Source organism: Pogona vitticeps, chromosome 3 (genome assembly GCF_051106095.1).
Source record: "Pogona vitticeps strain Pit_001003342236 chromosome 3, PviZW2.1, whole genome shotgun sequence".
In the NCBI taxonomy this organism is placed as follows: domain Eukaryota; kingdom Metazoa; phylum Chordata; class Lepidosauria; order Squamata; family Agamidae; genus Pogona; species Pogona vitticeps.
This window is the reverse complement of record NC_135785.1, coordinates 71,225,818-71,249,957: the sequence shown is the minus strand read 5'-3', so window position 1 is coordinate 71,249,957 and position 24,140 is coordinate 71,225,818. Positions and strand designations below refer to the sequence as shown.

General features: G+C 38.8%; 1 protein-coding gene across 1 annotated transcript in view; it reads left to right on the top strand.

The window, feature by feature from the left end:
* Positions 1-24,140, top strand: part of CPXM2 (carboxypeptidase X, M14 family member 2) — a 119,433-nt gene that overhangs the window by 52,832 nt on the left and 42,461 nt on the right. Inside the window, exons 5-9 of the mRNA XM_072995429.2 lie at positions 6,676-6,760; positions 9,615-9,765; positions 15,165-15,253; positions 21,722-21,845; positions 22,927-23,123. Coding sequence (XP_072851530.2) covers positions 6,676-6,760; positions 9,615-9,765; positions 15,165-15,253; positions 21,722-21,845; positions 22,927-23,123 — 646 coding nt within the window. The remainder of the gene's footprint in view (positions 1-6,675; positions 6,761-9,614; positions 9,766-15,164; positions 15,254-21,721; positions 21,846-22,926; positions 23,124-24,140) is intronic.

Sequence of the window (24,140 nt, the reverse complement as noted above, 5' to 3'; positions counted from 1 at the left end):
GCAGTACATCACGGCCTCTCCCAATTTGAAGAGACCCTTGTCCAGCAGGCTGAGGCAAAGAGGAAGTCACAAAGGAAGCAAAACCAGGGAGCTGGACAGGGGACAGATTGGATTTGTCTTCAGTGTGGAAGAGATTGTAACTCTCGAATTGGCCTCCTCAGCCACACTAGACGCTGTTCCAAGTCCTCCATACAGAGCACGCTACCATAGTCTTTCGAGACTGAAGGATGCCTACTACTACTCTGACTACAACAGACAAACAACATTCTGTGGCTCCTCAGAATACTGAATGGGCTGTGGTTATTTTTTGGGGGTGGGATACAATTTTTCAGGTACTTCTTAGATTCCACACCAAAACAGAGCCTGTTACTAGCCTATAGGATGGCTTTTCTCACTGTGTGCACAATAATACAATACAAGGAACAATCCTGTGACCCAGTTTTTTGCAGTGCAACAGCTATTTATGGCCTTGCCAAAAGTGATCCCTATTGTTTGGTTGAAAACCTTTCTCCAGGGCCACAAAAAACAGTAGGTATCAGAGGCAAACTGGCACCTGTCTGGAGGCTGTACTGCAATGGATGCAGGAGAATGTGTTGAAGCTGAACCCAGACAAGATGGAGGTCCTGAGGATGGGCGGTCACTCCATTGGTGGTTTGGGAAACTCACTCCCTTTTGGGGGGTGACTCTCACCGTGAAGAATGAGGTTCGCAGCTTGAGGGTTCATCTGGATCTGGCGCTCACCATGGAAACCGAGGTGGCGTCAGTGGTCCGTTCCGCCTATTTCCATCTGTGGTGGATTGCCCAGCTGCATCCCTATCTTGATGGCGGGGCCCTCACTACTCTTGTCCATGGGCTTGTAATCTCTAAATTAGACCACCGTAATGCGCTCTTCATGGGGCTACCTTTGAGATTGATGTGGAAGCTTCAGATGGTGCAGAATGCGGAGCCAGACTTCTTAGTGGGATGAGAAGACATCAGCATATTTCTCCCACTCTGGCTGCCTTGCATTGGCTGCCCATTCGTTTCCGCATTGATTTCAAAGTCTTAATGATGACATACAAAGCCCTAAATGGTTTAGGACCTCAATACCTAGCGGAACACCTTCTCCCACCAAGATCTACTCGAATCACTCGATACAGCCAGGAAAGGCAGCTGAGGGGCCTAATGCCAAGGGAGGCCCAGAAAGAAAGAACAAGAAACCGGACCTTCTTGGCAGTGGTCCCTCAACTTTGGAATAAACTTCCATCGGAAATTCGCCTGGCACCCTCGCTGGGTGTTTTTAAGAGCCAACTGAAGACCTGGCTCTTTAAGCAGGCCTTCCTTCCGGTCGCCACTTGATTTTCTTTTCTATCTTAACTTCCATTTTGCTTTTCCATCTTGAATGCCACTAATATTACTGATTTGAATTGTCATTTAATTCTTTATATGTTGATGTTATGCCTTTACTGTAAGGCGCCCAGAGTAGACGTATTCTAGATGGGCGGGATACAAATCTAACAAACAAACAAACAAACAAACAAACAAAAAACAAACAAACAAACAAACAAATAAAGCAAGCTGTTTTAATTTCTACTAATGCAAAGTTGTCTTACTTCAAAGAGCCAATAAAAAATTAATAGCAATTTTCAAATTTGAAATGAGCACATTTGGCAAGAACTGAAGATCCAAATAAATCGTCTTCCTCTTAAATCCAGATGCATCTTGTGTAGGAAGAAGAACTAGTGGCAACATTATTTTTTTATGTTCATAAAGATGTAGGTTTGGACTATTCATTCTGTGCTCAGAAGGAGCCTTCATAAGGAACTCACTGCTTTTATGCAGATGGATGTTTTTTTGTTTTTGTTTTCACTTTTCCAAAGATGGGATATATATCCCCAAGTTTATATCTTCCATTATATAGTATTTTTGAACTAATTCTGCCAGCATGGATTTTTTTTATTATTCAAATGCCTTTCATTTTAGAAGACTTTAACTTCTAAATCCAATTGTTGGTCCTGACTAGAACAGTCTCATTCAATCAATAAGAGTTACATAAGGGCTGAGTCCTATTCATGCAGTGATTTATTCTAGTTTGGACTAATAATTGGATTTAGTTGTCAGATTTATCCCACTTGTAAAGGATTTGGCAGTTAGGCTTTTTAACCAATTAAATGTTGCTCTGTTTTAAATATTTAGCACCAGGAATCTATATGCTTTCACTCTTACTCTTTTTCTTTCTTTCTTTCTTTCTTTCTTTCTTTCTTTCTTTCTTTCTTTCTTTCTTTCTTTCTTTCTTTCTTTCTTTCTTTCTTTCTTTCTTTCTTTCTTCACAGTAATTGATCTTCTTTGTCTTTTGACATTTGGGCTGAGTTCACCTCCTGAACATCACTACATGCAATATTGCCTTCAAAGCATTTGCCATGACACTAAGATAAGGTAGGAAAATCAGTTGCAGTTATCACACACAACAGAGATACAAACACACACACACACACACACACACACACAGAGAGAGAGAGAGAGAGAGAGAGAGAGAGAGGGAGAGAGGGAGGGAGGGAGGGAAGTACTGTATACCATTGAACTTGTTTAAGCTTTGATAATTTCTAGGGGTTGTTTTGTATTACTTTACATCTGTTCAGACCTGAGACGCCGTCAGAGAGGAGAGAGAGATGTATCTCTTTTCCTGAGCTAATTCTCCGGGCAAATTTTTGTCCTTAGGGACTTCTGGAAATATGTAAGAAGATCAGAAAAGTGTTTAGAGGACTACTGGGCTATTGATGTCAAAAGATTTTATGACAGCCATTGAAGCAGTGCAAGGACAACACTAAGATTTCAGTGTTTAAATAAAAAATGAATCAACAAATCTTTTCCCCACCCAAATATTTCCTGAAGATAGTTTTGGCACCAAGTTATTATAATTGTGGTAGTCATTTAAAAGTGGTTAATTGTAATTAGCCTGGCAAGGAGGGGCCAGACTCTCATAAGCCCGAATATTGAAGGAACATTGAATTTTAAGTATATACTGTATACTAATTTTATGTCATTTTTACTCCCCACCTCCATGAATCTTGGACACTGTACTGTAGAAAGTGTGCTGAGAATCCTCTGTGAGCTAGTCCTAACTCCACTCTGTAGAACTATGGTGATCTATACTGCCAGCCCAAGATATTTCACTGCCTGAAACAGAAGAAGAAATAGTTGCTCCCTTCTCCCTTGCAAATGTTGCAATCCTAAATTATTAGAGCACTTGAGGCCAAAACTATAGCACAAGCTACTCTTGTTGGCAGTAAAAAAACACAGAAATAATTCAATAACTATCAATGTGCTGCCTTTCTATAAGATCCAATGAATGATGGCTGAAACAGCTGCCTCACTCTGTCTTATGATAGGGCCAGCTGCTGCAACAGTAGAAGCAAAACGATATGACAGGTGTCACAGGAGACTTTTCTGAGGGGTAATACCAGAACCTCCTTACTTTCACAAGACAAATATATCTACCATGATGATGATGATGATGATGATGATTTGGTACAATAACCTTAGAACTGCAGAGCTGGAAGGGACCCTATGGGCCATTGAGTCCAGCCCTTGTCAAGAAGGCACAGTGCAAGATCAAACTCCCAACCTCTTGCTTGGTTTTCCTTTTGACAAATGATGCCAAAAAGAAAACTGAGTGGCAGTGATTGAAGTTGGAGAGAGAAATACTCCTGTGCACAACTTTGGGGGAGGGCTGTAGCACTGTAATGGAGCCTGCTATTGGCCTCCAAGGAGCCCCAAGTTCAGCCTCCGGCGTCTCCATGTAGGGCTGAGAATATACCTGATCTGACTCAGTGTAGGAAAGTTTCCTATGTTCCCATCTGGGCCCCACTGCAGTCCTTTTTGACCTTCATGCAGCATTTCCTATCTTATTTAAAGCATTTAGCAGTAGAATGCTGACAAAAAAATGTGACATCTTTTAGAAAAGTGGAAGCTGGCAAAAATAAATATACAAACTAACTCTAGAGAGAGCCAGAGTGGTGTAACAGACAGAATGATGGATTAAGATTCAGGAGATCTAGGTTCAAATTGCATTCATTCCTTAAATATCTCATATAACTTGAAAACCCTACTAGGATTTTCCTAAGTCAGATGTAAATCAATGGTACAGAAGACCCAGAAATACCCTTGAAAACTCAATAAATGGAAAGCCACTGCTTCGTGTCACTAATTGGGGTCAATACTGAACGAACTTCTTGTTATGCACTGCCAAGTCACTTCCAGGTTAAGGCAACCCTAGTAAGATTTTCAAGGTATCTGGAATGTTCTAGGAATTGCTTCCCATTGCCACCCAATGAGCTTCCACATCCAAGTGGAGATTTGAATCCAGGTCCTTTGAGTCCTAGTCGAACACTCCAGCCACTACACCACACCTGATCTTAGACTGAATTTGGTTCCTCTCTTCAATGGTGGAAAATTTAATGTAGAAAAAAAATTGGCCAGGCTGAAAATCCTGGCAAAAGTGTCCCGACACATGCCTTCTGGGCTTCAGATTACACGGTATATCTGTTTCTTTCCTTCACCAAGCCTCACTGAAGATTGCACTGCTAAATGATTGTTTTTGTGCTGATTGCATGCTTTTTTCCCCCTTACTTGATTGATTGCTTTCAACTTTGTAAGATGCTTTATATGCGCAGAAAGGAAGAAAAACCAGAATAAAAATAAGAAATCAGGTCAGCTTAAGCCAAGTCATACCCAGCCAGGTTTCATTTTCCCTATCCCATTAAAGAACTTGAAGTATTTGTTTCTTGTTATCCTTTGTAGTGAAGGAACCACTAGAATCCTGAGCCCTGCTGGGTTCATGGGTTCTGGAGCAGATAGGGAATCTTGTGCACTCACGTCGTCTGTCCGTTATCTAATATTATGCAGTATATCTCCAGCTCATCCCCTTTTTGTATATTCTTCCCAAGACACCCAAAGCAAAGGGCCAATGGCAGCACCACATCTTTCGACTCTTAGGATGCTTCTGATAGTGTGGCTGCATAATAGTTGTGAGAAGTGAGAGCCACAAAATCCTATTCCCCTTAAGAGGACAACGTCTCTGGGACCCCAGGCCTGCACTCATAATGAATTATCCCAGCTTTCATTGCATGTGTAGTGGAGCCTTGGTTATCAAATACATTTTTGGTTCAATAATCCTCTTTTGGATATGTAGGAGTTTACTGTTATGCTGCAGAGGAGTAATGACAGACCAGACCATCTGTTTAACATTGTGCTACTACTACTACTGGAAAAAACAAAATAAAACAAAAACTTGCTAGTACTTTGACATTATTGTAGACCAAGTAGGAGTGGAAGAGAATCCAAAATTCCTGTCAAGTAATGCAGCAGTTTCTTAAATTTACTCTGGGGAAATTATTTGGGTGCCAGCAAATGTTTTCGTAAATAGGATGTAACATCAGTAACTGTTGTGACAGATTGATAGAACTTCCATTTATATAGATGGTTTTGACTGGAGGTCAAACTAGATGAGACAATCAGCCCCATTTTTAGGCACAGAGTTCTCTGAAGTGATAAAAGATATTTGAATGTCCTAGCAGGAGCGTTTCTTACCTCCACATTTTGGAAACTAGTGTGATTGGCCATAAGGAGGTAAATATGGACTGTATTTGCAAGTTTGATTGCTCAGGCAAGAGGCTTTAGAAACATTTTCATTCCTGGAGGGAAAATGTGATATCACCTTCCACATAGAAGCTCAGAATCTTGTGTAACTTAGCCATGAGCTTGAAGTTTGACATTGGGAAAGATGGAAAAGTCTATGTCTTTATGTCTGTATTAAAACACTGCAAATTAGTGAACAAAATCTGTTCCATCAAGTTTAGTCTCACACAATGCCACCTGCTCTTGGAACCAGAATGCTCTTGGACTCTGTTGGCTTTTAATAGAATATAGAATGGATTTTTAAAAAACATTATATTGTATGAGGCTTAAAAATTCTCTTATACTCATGTGGAAGATTGAATTTTATACTTCTTTATTGCAGCAAAACCAACCAAGAGTCTTGTGATCCTTTGAAGACTAACAAGTTTTATTTAGTATTAACTCCTTTATTGCAGCCTTCTTCAAATTCGTGGAGCATAGTGTGAGCAGATACACATTGATACACACCCATGAAGAGGAGTGCACAGGAAATGCAAAAGGTCAAACATAGTGCAGTGGCCATTGCCTGTTGTTTTCAGACCATGTTATGTTATGTGCCATCAAGTCTGACCTGATTTATAGCAACCTTAATAGGGCTTTCTAGGTAAGTGAGATAGTTAAGGAGTGGTTTTACTAGTGCCCTTCTCCAATAGGTTTCCACAGCTTGCGCAGGGATTTGAATCCAGATCTCTTGAATCCTAGTCTGTTACTCTAATCACTATACCATACAACCCTTGGGGATTACAAAAATAAATCCTAATGGGGGTCAATGTGAGTTCTTCAAATGTCATTTCTCCATTCAGTTATATTTAAACAACTCTTAAGGACCACCATTAAGCTACTTAATGTTTTGACATTATACTTAAGGTACTTAACACTTTCTTGTATTTCCTGCTAAACACAAATTTTATATAGTTTTTCCTTGCCAAGTTGTGATACAATTTGTGCAAATTGCAGTTTATTTGACTTATGCATGCATAATTTTCTTAAAATGATACTATCCTCCCCTCTTCTTTCTAGGAGTGACTGGGTAACATCTTACAAAGTTATGGTGAGCAACGATAGTCATGCATGGATCACTGTCAAAAATGGCTCGGGAGACATGGTTAGTAATAGAAAATATAATGTGAAATGACAGAACACATAAAATGCAGGAAACTAGACTATTTTGGTCATGTAATGAGAAACACAAAACACAGATTCTTATAGTTGATCACGTAAAGCAGAATGCGTAGGAAAAGAAGTGTGGAGAGGAGAAGGGTTTATTGGCTGAAGAAGCTGAGAGACCAATTTGGATACAACACACAAAAAAGCTGGAGTTAGTTTAGACATTACATGCACACAAACACACACTGTTGGATTCCTCAAAAGCAACTACTTAGGCCTACAATGACTTTAAGGCAGGGATCAGCACTTCCATTGTAGCTGCAAGGAAACAAAGGTCTCAAACTTGAGATTTTGGAGTCGATTGCCATTCCTCAACCCCCTTAATCAGTCTGGGAGTTGTAGTCAAAAGCGTAATGTTTCTAAGCTAATTTTGTGTCACAGTGACACAAAAGTAAGCAGCCTTATCAGCAAAGGTGGCTGGAAGTAGTACTGCAGCTCTCAGCTCAGTAGGGTTCAGGTGACACAAGGGGCCGGACAGAGTCCCATCCATCACTACAAAGTGACTCACACTGACTAGTTTGCTTGGTCTCAGCTATGCCTTGCATGGATGTTAAGTTGGCCTGCTCACAGTTTACTTGATTCCATCCTGAAACCCCGGCTGCCTCTGTCTGTCCTGAACTATTTACAGATCTCCAAAGCCCCAGGCTCCAGGAATGGTAATGCATTATGGTAAATTATGGATATGTTTTGGTAAATTATGGATAAATGTATCTTTAAATTATAGATAATGGCAAAAATTAGATCATAGTAACAACCCATTTTTGGCAATGGGATTTGTGTATCTGAAAAACAGTTATATACTCACTATAGATCAGGAGTTGGTAAAGTGTAGTTTGGAGACTGCATGAGGCTCTTCAGCCTCCCAAGGCACTCAAATGCCCCCTAATTTGCTTTTTAAAAATAGTTTTATATGTATTAAAAGCCCCCTCCAATAGGGGTGAAGGTGATTTTGCAATGTTTTGATGCACTCTGCAGCCTGCAGCCCACTTCATTATTATTATTTTGCTAGAAAAGGGAGCAACAATTCTTTTTAGTTAAAAAAAATAAAGGAAAGTACTCTACATTTATGTGTGGAGGCACAGAAGTGGGTGTGGCACTCCAAGATACAGGGATGATCCCTGGTTCTCTAGAGTTTTCCCATTCCACTTACATATCATTCCTTCTTCTTTGTGAAACTCAGACACTGCTCCAAAGTAAACTCAGCTAGCAGCCCTGCTGCATGCAAAACGTCTGCAAACTTTTTTGTAAGGTGGCAGCACATAACTTCCATCACTGTTCAATGTACCAGAATAGACAATTGTGCCAAAAAAACCCCTATGCAGGTACTGAGTATAGAGGTCTGAATAGGAAAATATGTCACTAAGCAGTTGCTTGCATGTTGAGCTCCACATAGCTAAGACACCCAGGATCTCATGATTACAGATGCATTGAATACTTGTAGTTTTTCACATCCTTGAAAAAGATGAGAAAGGAGACCAAAATGAAAAAAAATAGTGACTTCCTTCCTCCTGCAAAATCAGCAGCTTTGCCAAAAACTCCTAATTGTTTTTATGAAAAAACCCTCTTGTGTTTCATGCAAAAACTGCACTAGCAGTAAAAACCTTGTATTTTGCACAAAATGCAATATTTTGCACAATCTATTTCTGTGAATTTTTCTACAAAAAGCTTCCCCAAATGTGGAACAAAGACCTTTCTCTCACTATATAGTGAAGGTTTTTTTTTTAAAAAAATCATTTTTGTTCTCCCTTGCAAGAATGAAATAAGTGAAGATTTGCTACCCTAATCTGGACCATATATATGTTGTTCGAATACATACACAACTGCTCATGAGTAGAAGTGGCTTTTCAGACCTCAGAACCATGCTCAGCACAGGAGTTCAAGAAAAACCACAAATTTGTTATGTCAGCCTGCGATCAGGAACATGGTTGTGACTCAGTGGCTACATATGAGTGCCCTATGCATAAGAATCATAGAATTGAGTCGGAAAGGGCCTGCTCAATGTAGGAATCCAAATCAAATCAGATCTGACAGATGGTTGTCTCTTGAATGCCCCTAGCCTTGGAGCACTCAGCACCTCCTGAGGTAATTGGTTCAATTATCATACTGCTCTAACAGTTAAGAAGTTTTCCCTGATATTCAGCCTAAAACGCTTCTGGGCTGCTGTTCCTACAAATATAAATTTGTGATCGTATGAGCACATATATGTTACAAATAATAAAAATTTGTAATATAGAGAGAAAATTAATATCTGGCTGATTGTGTTTACTTTTATTAAGAGTACTGCAGGAAGAAATCATACATGGGGTCAGTTGCATGCAACACATCTGACAATATAATCCCCTAAAAGTCTACTGTTAGCAAGTTACGATTTCAGTGATTGCTCTGTAGCTGAAAGTACAGCTATAATCTTGTGAAACTATTTCAAGACTTTGCCTTTTCAACTTCTCTAACACTTTGTAATGTGATATTTCATTAAAAGCCACAAACACAGCTGGGGCCCTGTGTTGGCTCAGGTTTAGTTTAACAACTGAAGTAAGTAATATGCTACCTAAAAAAAAAAAAAAAGCCAAGTAGTAGGAAGGGTAGTTTCTCTATCTGAAGTCTGCTCCTGTTTGTTCACCGTGCCTCAGAAGAATCAAATAATGCCGCATGGATGCTACAGAATATATACTCCTGATTATACTGTATTCCTAGTTTCTTCTTCCTAAACTATGATCTAATGCCATCTTTTGACTTTTGACTTGTTTCAGGTGTTGTTACTAATGATGCCAACTACTTATGTGTTCAAATAGATTTTTGAAGGCAACAGTGAAAAGGAGATCCCAGTTCTCAATGAGCTGCCAGTACCTCTAGTGGCACGATACATTCGGATCAACCCTCGGACATGGTATGAAGAAGGAAGCATATGCTTGAGACTGGAAATCCTTGGCTGTCCTCTCCCAGGTCAGAGCTACATTTTAGAATCAGACTGGGTATAACATTTTAGATTTTTTAAAAAATTATTGTTTGCAATGGTGGGATTAATTTTGTGTGACGTTTAATTTAGTAATTTTCTTTTGCTGCTTTTAACTATGATGATTGCATAGTTTTAGCTGAATGTGGGCCATGTTGGGTTACCCAAGTTTGTGTTCTTAGACTGCAATTCTCAGAAACCCTGGTGAGCAGAGCTAGTGGGGAAGGCTTTGGGGATTTCCTGTCCAGGAACACCTGGGTTGGAAAGCACTGCCATAAGGGGAGAAAGGCCACACACACACACACACACACACAGAGAGAGAGAGAGAGAGAGAGAATGAGAATGAAGTATCTACAGTATAGGAAGGTTCCCAGATACATTCCTATAGGTATAGATACTGAATGAGTTATCACCACTTCTGTGTCTAGCCACAAGCTTTCTGTGTGCCTCCTTTGATTTGGGTAGCACGTTGGAGACATTTTTCATAACACTTAACTAGTCTTCTGTATTATTCTTCAAGATTTAACACCAAAAAATGATGACTGAAAAACAGTCCAGTGCTGTGTTAGTTGTGTAATATTTCCAAATCCCAATGAGAATTCAATGTATTAATAGTTGGGTCAGGGTTAAGGTTTCCTGTACCACTTGTATTTCTTGGCCCAAATGATAAATACAGGCTCCCTACAAGGGAAGGCATCTTGATTTTCCAGAAATGGATCCAACCTACTGACAACCAAAGCTGCAAAGTCATGCTTTCAAAAACAGCACAACCATATTCTGTCTCTATAGGTTGCATTGGCTGGTACAAAAAAGAATCCCAGTGGCAAAAAGCAAAAGTCCTTATTTTTTTGCAGTAGTCACTCCCTCCTCTAATTATCATGCACGGCAAGTGGCTGAAATTTGAAGAAATTGGTTACAAGTCTGTAGATGACAATAGCACAGGACACTGATATTGAAGGTCTGTTTCTGAATAGATTCTGCAACAGAACATGAAGCTGTAAGCTGACATGTCCTGTCTTGGCACATCAGGGTTAATAAAACATCTATATGTAATAGGCCCTGAACGTTATCAGAATGGAACTAATTTTTTAAAAAACTTCTCAATAAATCATTGTGTTAGCTAAATGCAGGCAGTTAATCAACTGAGTGGCTGGGAGAGCCTTCACAATCCTAGCAGTAAAGAGATATCAATATACTTTTGATAGAGCAGAAAGAGAGAAATTCAGCAGGCACTAACAGAGCAGGAAGATAGAAAAGGCCTGTGTGTGCATGTGTGTATCTGTGTACAGTGGTGCCCTGCTTGATGATTACAATGTTTGTATGGGTTTTTTTCGTTTAACAATGATCGGTTCCCTGCTTCAGGAACCGATTTTTCGCTTAACAACGATCAAAAAAGCTGATTGTCGGGTTTTCAAAATGGCCACCCGCTGTGCAAAATGGCTCCCCGCTGTGTTTTAGGATGGATTCCTTGCTATACAGGCACTGGAAAATGGCCGCCCTATGGAGGATCTTCGCTGGACGCTGAGGTATTTCGCCCATTGGAATGCACTGAACTGGTTTTCAATGCATTTCAATGTGTTTTTTACTTTCGCTTGACGACGATTTCGTTCTACAGCGATTTTGTTGGAACGGATTATCCTTGTCAAGCGAGGCACCACTGTATACAGTTCTCCCCGTGCGATCAATGGCAGAAGAGAGGCTGAAGCAGGGAGGCTCAGCCTTGTGAAGGCTAGCTTGCTCACCCCCTCCCTCGGCACTGACATAATCAGCCTGTGCTCGCCATTTCTGAGCCGGCAGGCAAAGAGTCCCTGCTTCGGGAGCTCTGCACCTTACGGAGTAGCCTTTTTTCAGAGAATGGTAATTATTGTTTGTTTTTAGATGCTTCCTGACCTAGCAGATAAGAGTCGAGATTCTAATCTTCTTTGAACAATGGGCTGACTGCTGGATGATCTTGGGAATGTTATGATCTCCCTAAGAGAATGGGGTAACTTAGTTGACCTGTGTAAGGAATGGGAAAATCAGAAGATGGCTGCCTGCCTCTTTGACTGCTACACTTTCTCATTGACACCAAAGGTGGATACATAGCAATTGTCAGGAATTAGAAGGAAAATGGGACTTGTAGTCAGACAAAGATGGAGTCTGTTAGGTTTTGTATAGTTTGGATTTAAACTGCAAAAATGTTCTAATGAGATTGTTGTTCCATGTTTGCTCTACCTGGCACCAAGATAAGGAACAAGGTTTGAGGAGAAGACCAAAAACCACATTCCTCTTACAGTAACTGGGATGAGATAAGACACCTGCAGAATCTCATCTGACACAGGGGTGGTGAACTGTGTTACGCCCTCATGATCCTAATTGGTTAACAGCTTGGAAGTGTCAGAAAGAAGGTGGTCCAGAGACATGTAGAAAAATGGTTGTTTCATGTATGTTGATGTGTTCGTGTTGTGGAATGTGAGAAGAGGAGAGGTTTGTCTTTTTGAAAGAGAGGGCAGACAGATTCGGCCAGCTTCTCTAGAATGCTAAGATGTAGAATGCTGCCAAAATGATAACTTAGTTTAGCTTTTATTATTTTAATCTAGGAATAGTAATCTTATTTGAATCATGGTAACCGCTTGGATATGGTTATGCTTAATCGTTTAAAGCTACAACTGTATTTTAATGGAACTACTTCATTTTCTTAATAAAACAATTATTCTTCAACAAAGGGCTTGGCTCTTCAACAGCAGGATTGCACCTACATCCAGTGGAGATTGGAAAGGTTACTAATTGCTATTATCCATAGGGGTCCTACCTAGCTAGTCTGTTGTGCTGTCTAAGGAAGCACTCAGTCAATGGTTGATTGCCTTGTAAGTAGGCAAGAGGTTCTATTTTAGGTCGAGCTTGTTCATAAGGCAAGGACTATGCACTTCTGAGGTTTAAGGACCTGTCTCAAGAGTAAAAGTCATGGTTGCTTGCCCCTACAGTGACTCCTCACCCAATATCATTTTCTCTTTAGGGAGAAGTGATTCTGACAGCAATAATGCTTGATAAACTGGATACATCAGTCCTGGCTCAACTCTTCTTTATCCTCAGTACTTAAATTCTGGACTTGATTGGTTGATTTATTATAATTTGAGTCTACCTAACCACAACCAGTTCCTATTCAGATTACAACAAGCTAAGATAATGTAACATAGTACAAATATTATGTTTGGGGTTTTTTTTAAAGCTCAACACATGGAAATGGAAAAGGATGACCACAAAATCCTTTTTTTAAAAGCCTGCAAGAAGTGATTGAGAACATTTTGATGACATACATTCTACTGAAAAATATTTGTGCTGATTTTGTCTGGCCATTTGAATTATCAGCAACTGGCACAAAGATCTGCAAGCATGGTCTTTGCCTTATGGACCCTGAGTGCCAGGTCTGTTGATTCCACATACTTAATATTTCCTAAAGTAAATTACATTCAATAATGCAAAATATAAAAGTCCTGTTCTGCTCTAATGAAAAGAAGTCCCCAAACATTTATTGTGTGTCCAGCACAGGAGGACTTCCAGTTTTCCCTTTATCTCAAACTCTTCCTGCTTCCAGATCAAGCAGGATTGACTAACATTTGCCCTTTTTTTGTGGAATGGCACTGATATGTTTGCTTTCCAAAATTCATTTGATTTAGTTTTCAGAATTTTTTAAAATTTAGGGATAGGTTAGGGATTCATTTGCTTGACAATTTAATATCAGCTCACCTCATTTTGCTGTTCAGTTGAGTATGTGAACTGAAACACTGTTATCTGTAGAAATTTGAACATAATCTAATTTAGGTTTTTTTTAAAGCCCAAGAATGCATAAATTTGTGGATAGTTCAAACGTCTGCATTATTTGTGATGGATTTTTTTTTTAAAAAAACTTTATATTAAGTAAATTGTTGTAAAAATAGATCAGGTAGACATGCATTACAGAAATGCAAAAAAGTTTTGAAACCAATTCTCAAATTTGAAAATGGTCAAAGAAATTATTGGTTCTGCATAGAATTATTCTTGTTGATGTACAAGATTGTCTCTTTCTCCATGAGTGGAGAAAAGAGACACTGTGTAAGGGCACAAAAAGACCCCAGCCAAAATACTTTCATTTCAGTTGGAAACAACTTCCCTAGATAAAAACTTTATTGCAGGATTTGTAGTCTATTTGGAAAAATAGACTAATTCCAAAGTGACTGAGGAGAGGTATTCTAAGTGGCCATAAGAACACTTTTGAAGACAGAAGCAGTAAATGTGCTACTGAGGTCAGCAACTTCACCCTATTTTCAAAACAATGATTTAATTAACAAAATTAATGTTTAAATTGTAACAAGAACACATTTATGTTGTGTCCCATATCTAACGACAATAACTTAATTTTTAGGCTGAAGTTCCAAGCTCTTGAAGGGCCAGTGCACTTCCTCTCCTTACTTGTATGCTGTAGCCATTTGGAAATCCTAAATAGGGTTTGACTGCACCAAACATTCAGTTTAGCTTCACCATCAATAGCAATTTACTTCAGCTGCTACTACCTCTAAATGTAATTGTTTTTCTTGTGCTTTATAACATTGGCACTCCTTTTAAATATTGTGAAGTGTAAAACACTTTGAATGCTTTGACAGATATAAATAGGGGGAATCAATAGCTAAATTAATATGTATTTGGATTTTCATCCTGCTAATGCCCATGGATCCTGATCAAGTCATATATGAGTCCTTTTGTGTGCAGGGTTCACATTAATTGGTTTGGGAGAGGGAAAGGAAACTGACTTGTTTTTGACTCAGCTGTTTTGTATATTGGGAATAAAAGCTAGATGCATAACTTGGGTGAAGGAAATGGGGTTTTGCCATAGGAAACCAAAATTTAGAGTGCTCTAAAACTAAAAGTGAATTTACTGGCAAGTATTAGAAAAATATGCAATTACATTCCTCTTCCTATTCAATTTCTTTTTTTTTTAAGTATAAACTTTATTTTGAGGCACCACATTCATCTCATCATGGGGCTGGCTCACACCCATTAATGAGAGTGGAATGGGTGGAACATGGTGCCAGTTGCATTGCTAGTTATGAATCTGGTAGAAGTTACAGGAGACAGGAAGGAACAGGATAACCAGCTCATTACAATGCCTGGTGAATGCCTGCTTCGTACACCCCATTTTAAAAAAAGTGTTATAAAAATATTTCTCATTGTTCTGCCCACTAGGATTCCCAAATGATGCACCAGGATAACAACAACAAATAAAAGCATTATTTAAAATAATTTAACCAGTTTTAAAGGCTACATAATATATATTTCTTCATACGTTTCCAATGAGTTTTAATGATTTTTTTTCCAAATTATCTTATATAACTCTGACCAATGTGTTTCTTTTGCTATTTCCTTTGAACCGCAGACCCAAATAATTATTACCACAGAAGAAATGAAATGACCACAACAGACAACCTTGATTTTAAGCACCACAACTACAAAGAAATGAGGCAGGTAGGAAACAAAGAACAGAATATCGGCTGAGGATATATGTGTAGATTTTGATCTTTGCAACAAGGGATCATTAGCACTGCAATATGACATTCTATAATCACAGAAATGACTTTGTAAATGCATCCTCATATGGGGACTGCATACATCCACTGATTCATAAAAATCTTAACCTGTTGCATCTGAAACTGGGAGTTATATCAGTGGTGGCTAAAGGGCCTTGAATATTTAGCTCCTAAAGTTCTTTGTTTGATTTTCTTATATTCAACCACATTAGTTCTCTTTTTTCTCTGTCTCTCTAAAAGACTCCTCAATAGAGCAAGCACAATGAAATTAATGGGACTAAGGTTAAAGAGACAAACTTTACTACCCTCTGGTGTGACTAAGTAAGAATTTAACCCACTGTGTATGCGACAACCACACCCGCAGCATATGCATCTTCTATTTTTAGTAATAATGTAGATGAGGAAAATAAATCTTTGCTTATCTCACAGGAAGGAATGAAAAATTACTACTAACTAGGCAAAATTATGAGGGGTTTTGTTGCATTTCAAGATTATTTTTTTACAAAATGTTTTTCAAATGTATCTTTTGTGCAAAGAAAGGCTGTATTTTGTGGAAGAAAATTACATAAAACCGTCCTTAGCTATAAGTGCAATATTTCTTCTGCACATTTAGAAAATACAATAGAAAACTATACATACATGGTTTTGCCACTGCTGCTAATGCTTTTTTTTTTAAAGCAGATCTTTTTGCTATTTTTAGTAGTTGATGGCTTAGCTTGATGTGTCACTGAGGAGGAGAAAGTTGGTGATTATTCTTGCATCCTTAAAATAAAAGAAAGAATTTCAGCTGGTACTATAGTTTATCATGTCACATTGTTGCAGAGATATGAAAAGCAACTGCTGCCACAATTTTCTCCTTTAACACAAATGTCAAAGGTAATCTGAGAGCATAAGAGTAAAATATCACTCTCTGACAAAAGTTCTGATAGAAAAATGACAGCAAGAGTATTTTATCCACCAAAATCTGTCCGATTACATGGTTAGAGAAAATACATTTGTGAATTTGTTTGCTAAACTCTTCCTTTTCCTAGGATTTATGCCTGCAACATATTTGTCCTGACATGTTATGTGCTGTAGTGTGGCCTTGGGTAGTGCTGGGCTATTCAAGTCAAATTTACCCATAAGCACCCCCATCTCAGACTTACGTTTTCTTTCTTTCCCACTCTTTATACTCTCTTGAATAATTTAATCTGTACAAATTTTAATGCATCTTGATCTGATCTGCAGCACCGAAGTGTGAGCTTGAACTTAGTCATCAACCAGATTTCACGACTCCCTGATATTCTGATACAGCTTGTGGTTCATTTATAAATTCATACTTTAAAGGGAAAATATGCCTTAAATATGCACCAGATGTCTTTTAAGTTAGAGCATGGACATGTTATTTTGGCAGGAGGATTCCCAGGATCCCCCACCCAGGATGGCCAGTAGTCTGAGAGATGTTTGAGGATGAAACAGAGTCATGGGTAAACAAACACAATGACCTGAACCAGTAGACAGATTTTCCCCTGTTTCTCTGCTTCAGGTGCATTATACTACTAAGCATTTAAAACTGATGTGTGGTGTGGTATGGACTGATGTATGAACTATTTTATATGACCTTTGGAATACTTCCCATCTTACAGTTCTACAGCTGTAATTTTGTCCTGCTCTGGATACAAACAATACTTCAGCCTGAACTGACAGATGTCGTGAGTGGCAACAGAAAGCTCATGCCACACAAATGACCAAGATTCACATGAAGATTAATCCGTGTCTGTCTAAGTTTAGACCTATCAGCTATAATTACATTCCTTTACCTTCCAGCACAGAACAAAAATGTCTAGATTTATATCACAATGAGTGTAGGTGTGGAGTGTGCTAAAGATATTTCTTTGGTATCTTATTGTTCAACTATGTAAGGATAATATGTTTGGACACGAAGAATGTGAATCATTTTTGACTGTGCTGAATCTTTGGCATGTCTATACTGAATGAGTCATCATTCATTTTTTATTGAGCAATTGTGTACTGAGTCACATACTGTGCTCACAAGAGATTTCATGGCCTATATTTCCAGCAGACAGAGTAGATGAGTAGAAACTCGATTGGCATAATTAGTGTCAAGAACAATAACGTTAAAAGCATTTTAGATCCTAATTGTGCAAAGACAGGTTGGTCAGGTTTGAGATATATTTGGGGAAGACTAATAGCTGAAAGCAGGAGAAAATGATTTCCTCTGGTCTTATGTAAGGAATTTTAAAAATGCAATTCTACAGTTGCAGTAGCTATAACTGGTCAGTGAAGAGCTAAATTCTTGCTTACAGCCCCTCATACTGTTTGCTTCTTTGATCACTGAGGTATTTGAAAGCATTATTGAAATTGGGCATTCAGCCAAATTTAGTTGTTTTTTCACTGTCAATACCTCTACACATATCTACCTTCTTAAAAGTTTCATAAGCAAACTGTAAAGAAATGTCTGTATTGTAGGCATTACTTGCCTTGTCCTTGTCCAGGTAAGGTCGAGGAATGATCACAATGCTCTGTTTGCTTATGGGAACTAAGATTTCCAATTCTTCTTGAATTGTCCTCATTATTTTTTTTGAGCAAAAAAGAACACACAGCAAGATGTACAAATTAACTGTGCAAAATTGGGAGGGCCACTGCTTACATTTAGGTACATTTGAGAACTTGACAGTTCCAGATTTGGTTACTGGGCTCTTTCTCCTAATCAGGCAGCCCTTTTCTCTTCACTGTGTGTAAACATTTCATTTTATGAGGCAAAAGAATTTTCAGCAAAACAAGAAAATCCTAAATGCAAACAACAGCCCTCTTTCTTGTTCTCAGCAGGAGGTGTGGAATCTCCCAAGGCTTTTGGATTGACACCTTGTCTTCCAGATATGCAAACCCTACTTAGGTAGTTTAGGGCTTTTTAAGGTTTTCTTATATGTTTACCTACACCTGAGCTGGAAGCGGGGTGCACTGTCTTGACATAATGCACATTGTGTAGGCCCCTCACACCTTTTCTGTGTATGTCATGGACACATATGGCCTCTCATAGCTGTTGCATGTATGCCATGAACACAAACGTAAAATTGTAGATGTATAGGCTTGCATGTGATATGGAATCCAACTGAGTATTAACAATGGGCACCCATGTACAAACTTAGTGCTGCTTTGAATTTTAAAGTTCAGATAATTGACTTCAATTTACTGTACTTCTTATTTTCATTATGTTATCACACCAGTGTTTGACACGATGATCCTCATTACCCACTGCTTCCACCATTGCATGCTCACTATGAATATAGTTTTTAAGTCCAAATGTTCATTGTAACTACTCTTTCTTTAGCAGATATATTTTCAGATTTTTATAGTTCTACTCCATCGTATTCTCAGAAGGCACTATTGTTGTTATGTGGTATCAAGCTGTTTCTGACTTATAGCGATCTTATGAACTAGTACTCTCCAAAAGGTCCTGTTAACAGCCCTGGTCAGGTCTTGCAAACTTAAGACTGTGAATTCCTGTATTGGGTCAAGCTCATGTTGGTCTTCCTATTTTCCTGCTGTGTTCAATTTTTCCGAGGGTTACTTTCTTGTCCAGTGAGTTTTGTCTTCTCATAACGTGCCCAAAGTATGATGGTCTCTGTTTACTCATTTTTTTTCTGATACAAAACCAAAGAAATACCTATTTTTAAAATACAAATTTACTATTATCTGTTATTTTTGCTTGTAAAAATGATACTAAGCTTTCTGTGAAGAAAAAAAGGAAATATTTCTTATGTTCCTTATGTTCCAAAAGCTGCAAGATATAAAGTAGTTAATGTGGAATGTTGACTCCTCGTCACTACCCTCGACACACACTATATTTGTGCTTATGTTTGCAGAAACAGAGCTGCCTCTGCTAATATGCAGTCACAGCTATTAACAACCAAAGGGATTATAAATCATGGCCAGAGTAAATTTGCTAATAGACAATTATTATGAGTTCTGTGAAGCAATTATTTCTTCTATTAATATTCTGGCAAAAAAAACCCTGCATAAATTCCCCGCAATAGCCTATTAGGTATGGTCTCAATTCACACAGTGCCTAAGACTGCAGAGGGGTTTTCAGGGCAAATCTAAATCCATTCCAGTTTTTCAAGAGACTGTAGTGGTGCAGGGCCAATTTATGATGCCTTCTTTCTCAGGTTATTGATTTAAATTCCCTACTAGTCATCTTTTCATGTTAATTTGTTGTTGTTTTTTTAAAGCCCTGATATTATTTGACAGGGATGTGGGTGGTGCTGCAGGTGAAACCACTGAGCCACTGGGTTGAAAGGTCAGCAGTTTGAATCCAAATGATGGGTTGAGCTCCCGTTGCTTGTCCAAGCTCCTGTCAACCTAGCAGTTTGAAAGCAAGTAAATTCGAGTAAGATGAATAGGTACCAACTCAGTGGGAAGGTAACAGTGTTCCGTGTCTAGTCATGCCAGCCATGTGACCATGGAAAATGTGTATGGACAAACACCAGCTCTTCAGCTTGCCAATGGGGATGAGGACCGCCCCCTAGATTCAGACACAACTGGTCTTAATTGTCAAGGGGAACCATTATCTTTACTTTTGTTGTTTGGTATTGAAACATCTGAGTTCAATTTGCATGTTATTTCAAAACACTTCCTCTTCCCTTGTTTACTATTTAATCAAATTATATCCTACCTTTCTCCTTTGCAGGACCTGAGGCGGCTTACAACACAAACTTTTAAAAAATGTAAAAAAAACCCTACAAAGCCAACCAAAATTGGCAGAATTAAGACACTGTTAAATAAATGAAACAAGCATAAATCAATATTGCTTTTAAACCATTTTTTAAAGGAAGAAGAGAAAAATGTATAACACCTCATTCTTAAATGGTTCTTTCTAATTAGCCAATTAGTGGCCTGCTTAAATAAAAATATATTTGCCTGCTATCAGCACAGCAGGGAGGGTCCAGCAGGCCTCCACCAGAAGGCAGTGGCATATACTGGGAGCAGCCACTGAGAAGGCCCTCCCTCATCAAATAGTGTTGTGAGAGTGGTGGGACAGGAAGAAAGGTATCTCCTAATGATTTTGACCTTGGCATAGAAGAAGACATCATTTATTAGACAGCCTGAACCCAGCTGTATAGAACTTTATAGGACATATCCAGAACTCTGAATTGTCCCCAGAAGCAGACCGTTAGCAAGAAAGCTATTGTAACTAGCTCTGTCAACAAGCCAACCCATTCTGAACATTTTCCAAGGCAATCTGCTGTAGTAATCCAAAAGGAGATGATTAAGGCATGTGTCTCCAAGGCCAGGTCAGACTTCTCCAAGGGAAGGCACAGCTGTCACAGCAGATCATTCCATGGCAGATGATGACATTCTTGGAATTATCACTTTGGATAAGGGGGAAATGCTTCTCTTCCTTGGATTTTTTTTTGTCTCCATGTGGATAGATATACTTTCTGATTTACATTATTTCCTAGAAATGTCACTCTGAACATGACAGGCCTTCTTAAAAAACATCACAAAAGAGTGGATTGCACAAATGCCTCTTTCCAATGACAAAGATGAAACAAGAAAAGATGCTGTGTTCAAGAAAACCATGTAGACTTGCTTATGTCCAAATGATAAGGGAAACAGGGGTTGTAATTTCAGGACTGGTCTGATAATACAAATATGGGGCAGATAAAAAATAGAAAATGGACACTGGGCTGAAGGGCCAGTGCTGGTCACATTCAGGCATTGGTCACCTCCCAAAGCCAATCATTCTGCACACACCAAGCCTTTGTCCCTCAGAATGGTTTTGTTCTTCTTGCTGTCATTTGTGTCATTGAACTAATTGAGAATTGACAGGAGAGGGAGAAGCAGTCTTCTTCACTTACCTTGCTTTCTCTCATTTTGGGAAGCTGGGGGACACAGGTTTCTATATGTATATTGCTTCTCCCACACTGGCTGGGAGATTCTAGTGTTCCAGAAAAGGTACTCTTCTAAGTTCCAAATAAATAACTGCTGCATTTGAAGACTTCTGGAGTCTGCTATAATTCCTGTGTTAAGAGGTTTCGAAGGGAGAAGCCCTGTGCATTGGTGGTGATATGAAATGATGGCTGCACTGAAGCCATCATGCCCAGCCTGTTGTATGCTGGATTTAGCACCAAGGATCTGTGGGGTTGCCTCTCTGTTCTGTGAGTGCCACTAGACTCTTTACTTTGTCCATAGACTCTTTACTTTGTTTAGTGACACACAATTAGTCCTGATTCAGTTTGTCTTAGGGTGCACACTCAAATATGGTGCACATCCCTAATCTTAGCTATGTTTACTTTCCTCATGTATGCAGTAAGGATACAGAACATGGTGTCGTGGGATGAAGCAAGGCTTCATTTATGTTTCAATCTGTTATTGTATATGAATCTTTCTTTCTTTTTTGCAGCTGATGAAAGTGGTGAATGAAATGTGTCCAAATATCACAAGGATTTATAATATCGGGAAAAGTTACCAAGGGCTAAAGCTCTATGCTGTCGAAATATCGGACAACCCCGGAGAACACGAAGTTGGTTAGAATTATATTCTGATAAACTAAGGACCCATCTGGGGTGAAGTTAATCACATATTTTTAACATTCTACTTGTCTAGAGGAATTCATAGTCAAGGCATATGCCTACAGTAGTCATGATGCTGAATATGTGTGAGAGGAATTCTGATGATATTTTTTCTAATCAGAGAAACAGAATATTAGTATGAATAGATGCCATCCGAAGAGTGGGTTTCAGTTACTTGATGCTAAGCAGGTATTCCTCTTTAGCAAATACTAAAAAAGGGAACAAACTTTAATATTGAAAAATATTCAGTAGCTACTAGTAATAAACTTGTTGCTGAAGATTAAATAATTTAGAGAACAGATAACAAGATGTAGAAGACAGTTCTACTCATTATTCTAGTGTATTAGGGAATCTTCTTTATATTTCTGTCAAACAAAGGTTTACTCCCACTGCAAATAGCATGCATTGGGTGAAGGACTCGGATCAAAACTTTGATGTGAAAAAAAAAAGATAAAACACATCAGAAATACCTCTTCCTACAGCATGTTCCCAAGCCATCTTGAACTAATGACATAAATAATGCCACGTCTTGTTTGGTTGCAGGCACACAGACATGCCAAGAATCTGAAAAGCATTATCAGTACCTATGTTTGACTCCTGGGTAGAAATTAGTGCAGTTCTTCCTTAGAATCATGGAAGTAACATATGATTCCACTTGCCTGGAAACTATATTGTTTAGGCAATATGTATATAGTATGGAACTGAATATTGTGGCAGATTTCATTTTCACCACTGCCCTGGAACTAAATGGCTTTTAGTGGCAGAGTGAAAGACCCAAGCCCCATATTTGTCAGTTCATGGGAGAAGATACTTGGGACAGTATGTTGTATGATTTACTATGTGTGAAAGCCATACAAGTGGCTTTCTTCTACCTTTGGTTGCCCAGTTCTGTCACATGGTATGGATAACCCACTGGAAAATAGAATGTATTCAGTACCATCTTGCTTCAGTACCAGAATAAATTATTCCCATTGCCTCTTTTGTATGCACTTTTCAATGTGCTTGTTTGATCACATTCTTCTTTGTTTTTAAATAGGTGAGCCGGAATTTCGGTACATGGCAGGGGCTCATGGGAATGAAGTGCTTGGACGTGAGCTACTGCTTTTATTGATGCAGTTTATGTGCCAGGAATATTTGGCTGGAAATCCACGCATTGTACGTCTTGTTGAAGATACCCGAATACATCTGCTTCCTTCTGTCAACCCAGACGGATATGAGAAGGCCTATGAAGTGGTAAGGAGGGTTGCCATTTTGCCACAAACAACAGTCAGTGATTTTAGCTCAAATTCAAATTTGTAATGCAGCCTCGCGGCGCAGTGGTTAATCTGCTGTACTGCAGCCAAAACTGTGCTCACAACCCCAGGTAGCTGGCTCCAGGTTGACTCAGCCTTCTATCCTTCTGAGGTGAGTAAAATGAGTACCTAGGTAACTCATGGGGGTTGCAATGTGTAGCTTGCACAATTAACTTGTAAATTGCCCAGGGTGTGCTTTAAGTGCTATGGGGCGGCATATAAGCAGCATGCTTTCCTTTTTTGCTTTTTTTTGTTTGAAATACAACAAAATTAATTCTTCTGTTTGAGGTCAAGGACAGGAACCAGTAAAGACTTATGATCCTGGCAGTCACAGTGTCTGGGTTGGTTAAAGGCCAGTCAAATATTGTGAGCTGCTTTGCCTGAAATTATAACTTAAGAAGTACAAGTTCCTCTCCATCACCTGTCAGTACCTCGTAGCTTGTTGGGAATGCAAGGGGAGAATATAAGTTCCAAATGGATTCATAGGATGAATTAAAATTCTTGAATTAGGTTCATTGTCAAAATGAGCATGGCAAAAAAAACACAAACAAACAAACAAACAAAAAACCACAGGGTTGTCTCATGGACTTCTCTCACAAAGCTTCAATACAAATTGTCTGGCAAAGTTTTGTGTAGTGTGTGAATATGTACAAGAGAAAGAATGTAGGATCAATTGGAGATGTGAAGAGTTTTGGGGAAAGCCTTATTTCTTTATTGTGAACAGCTACCTGTATCTCCTTACACAATGCAGGATATATGGATATCGTTCAGTAGTTTTCTTCAGTAGTCTTTAAAAACAAAACAAACCCTAAACTAAACTATGCACATCGTCCTCCTACTCATTTATCAATAGTTTCAGCAGGTCTGTGTATTAATTCCTCTACGAAGTTGTGTCAGCTTTTATATTTACTGTATGCCTATGTTAACTATCTGTGACACAATATGAGAGAAAGAAAGC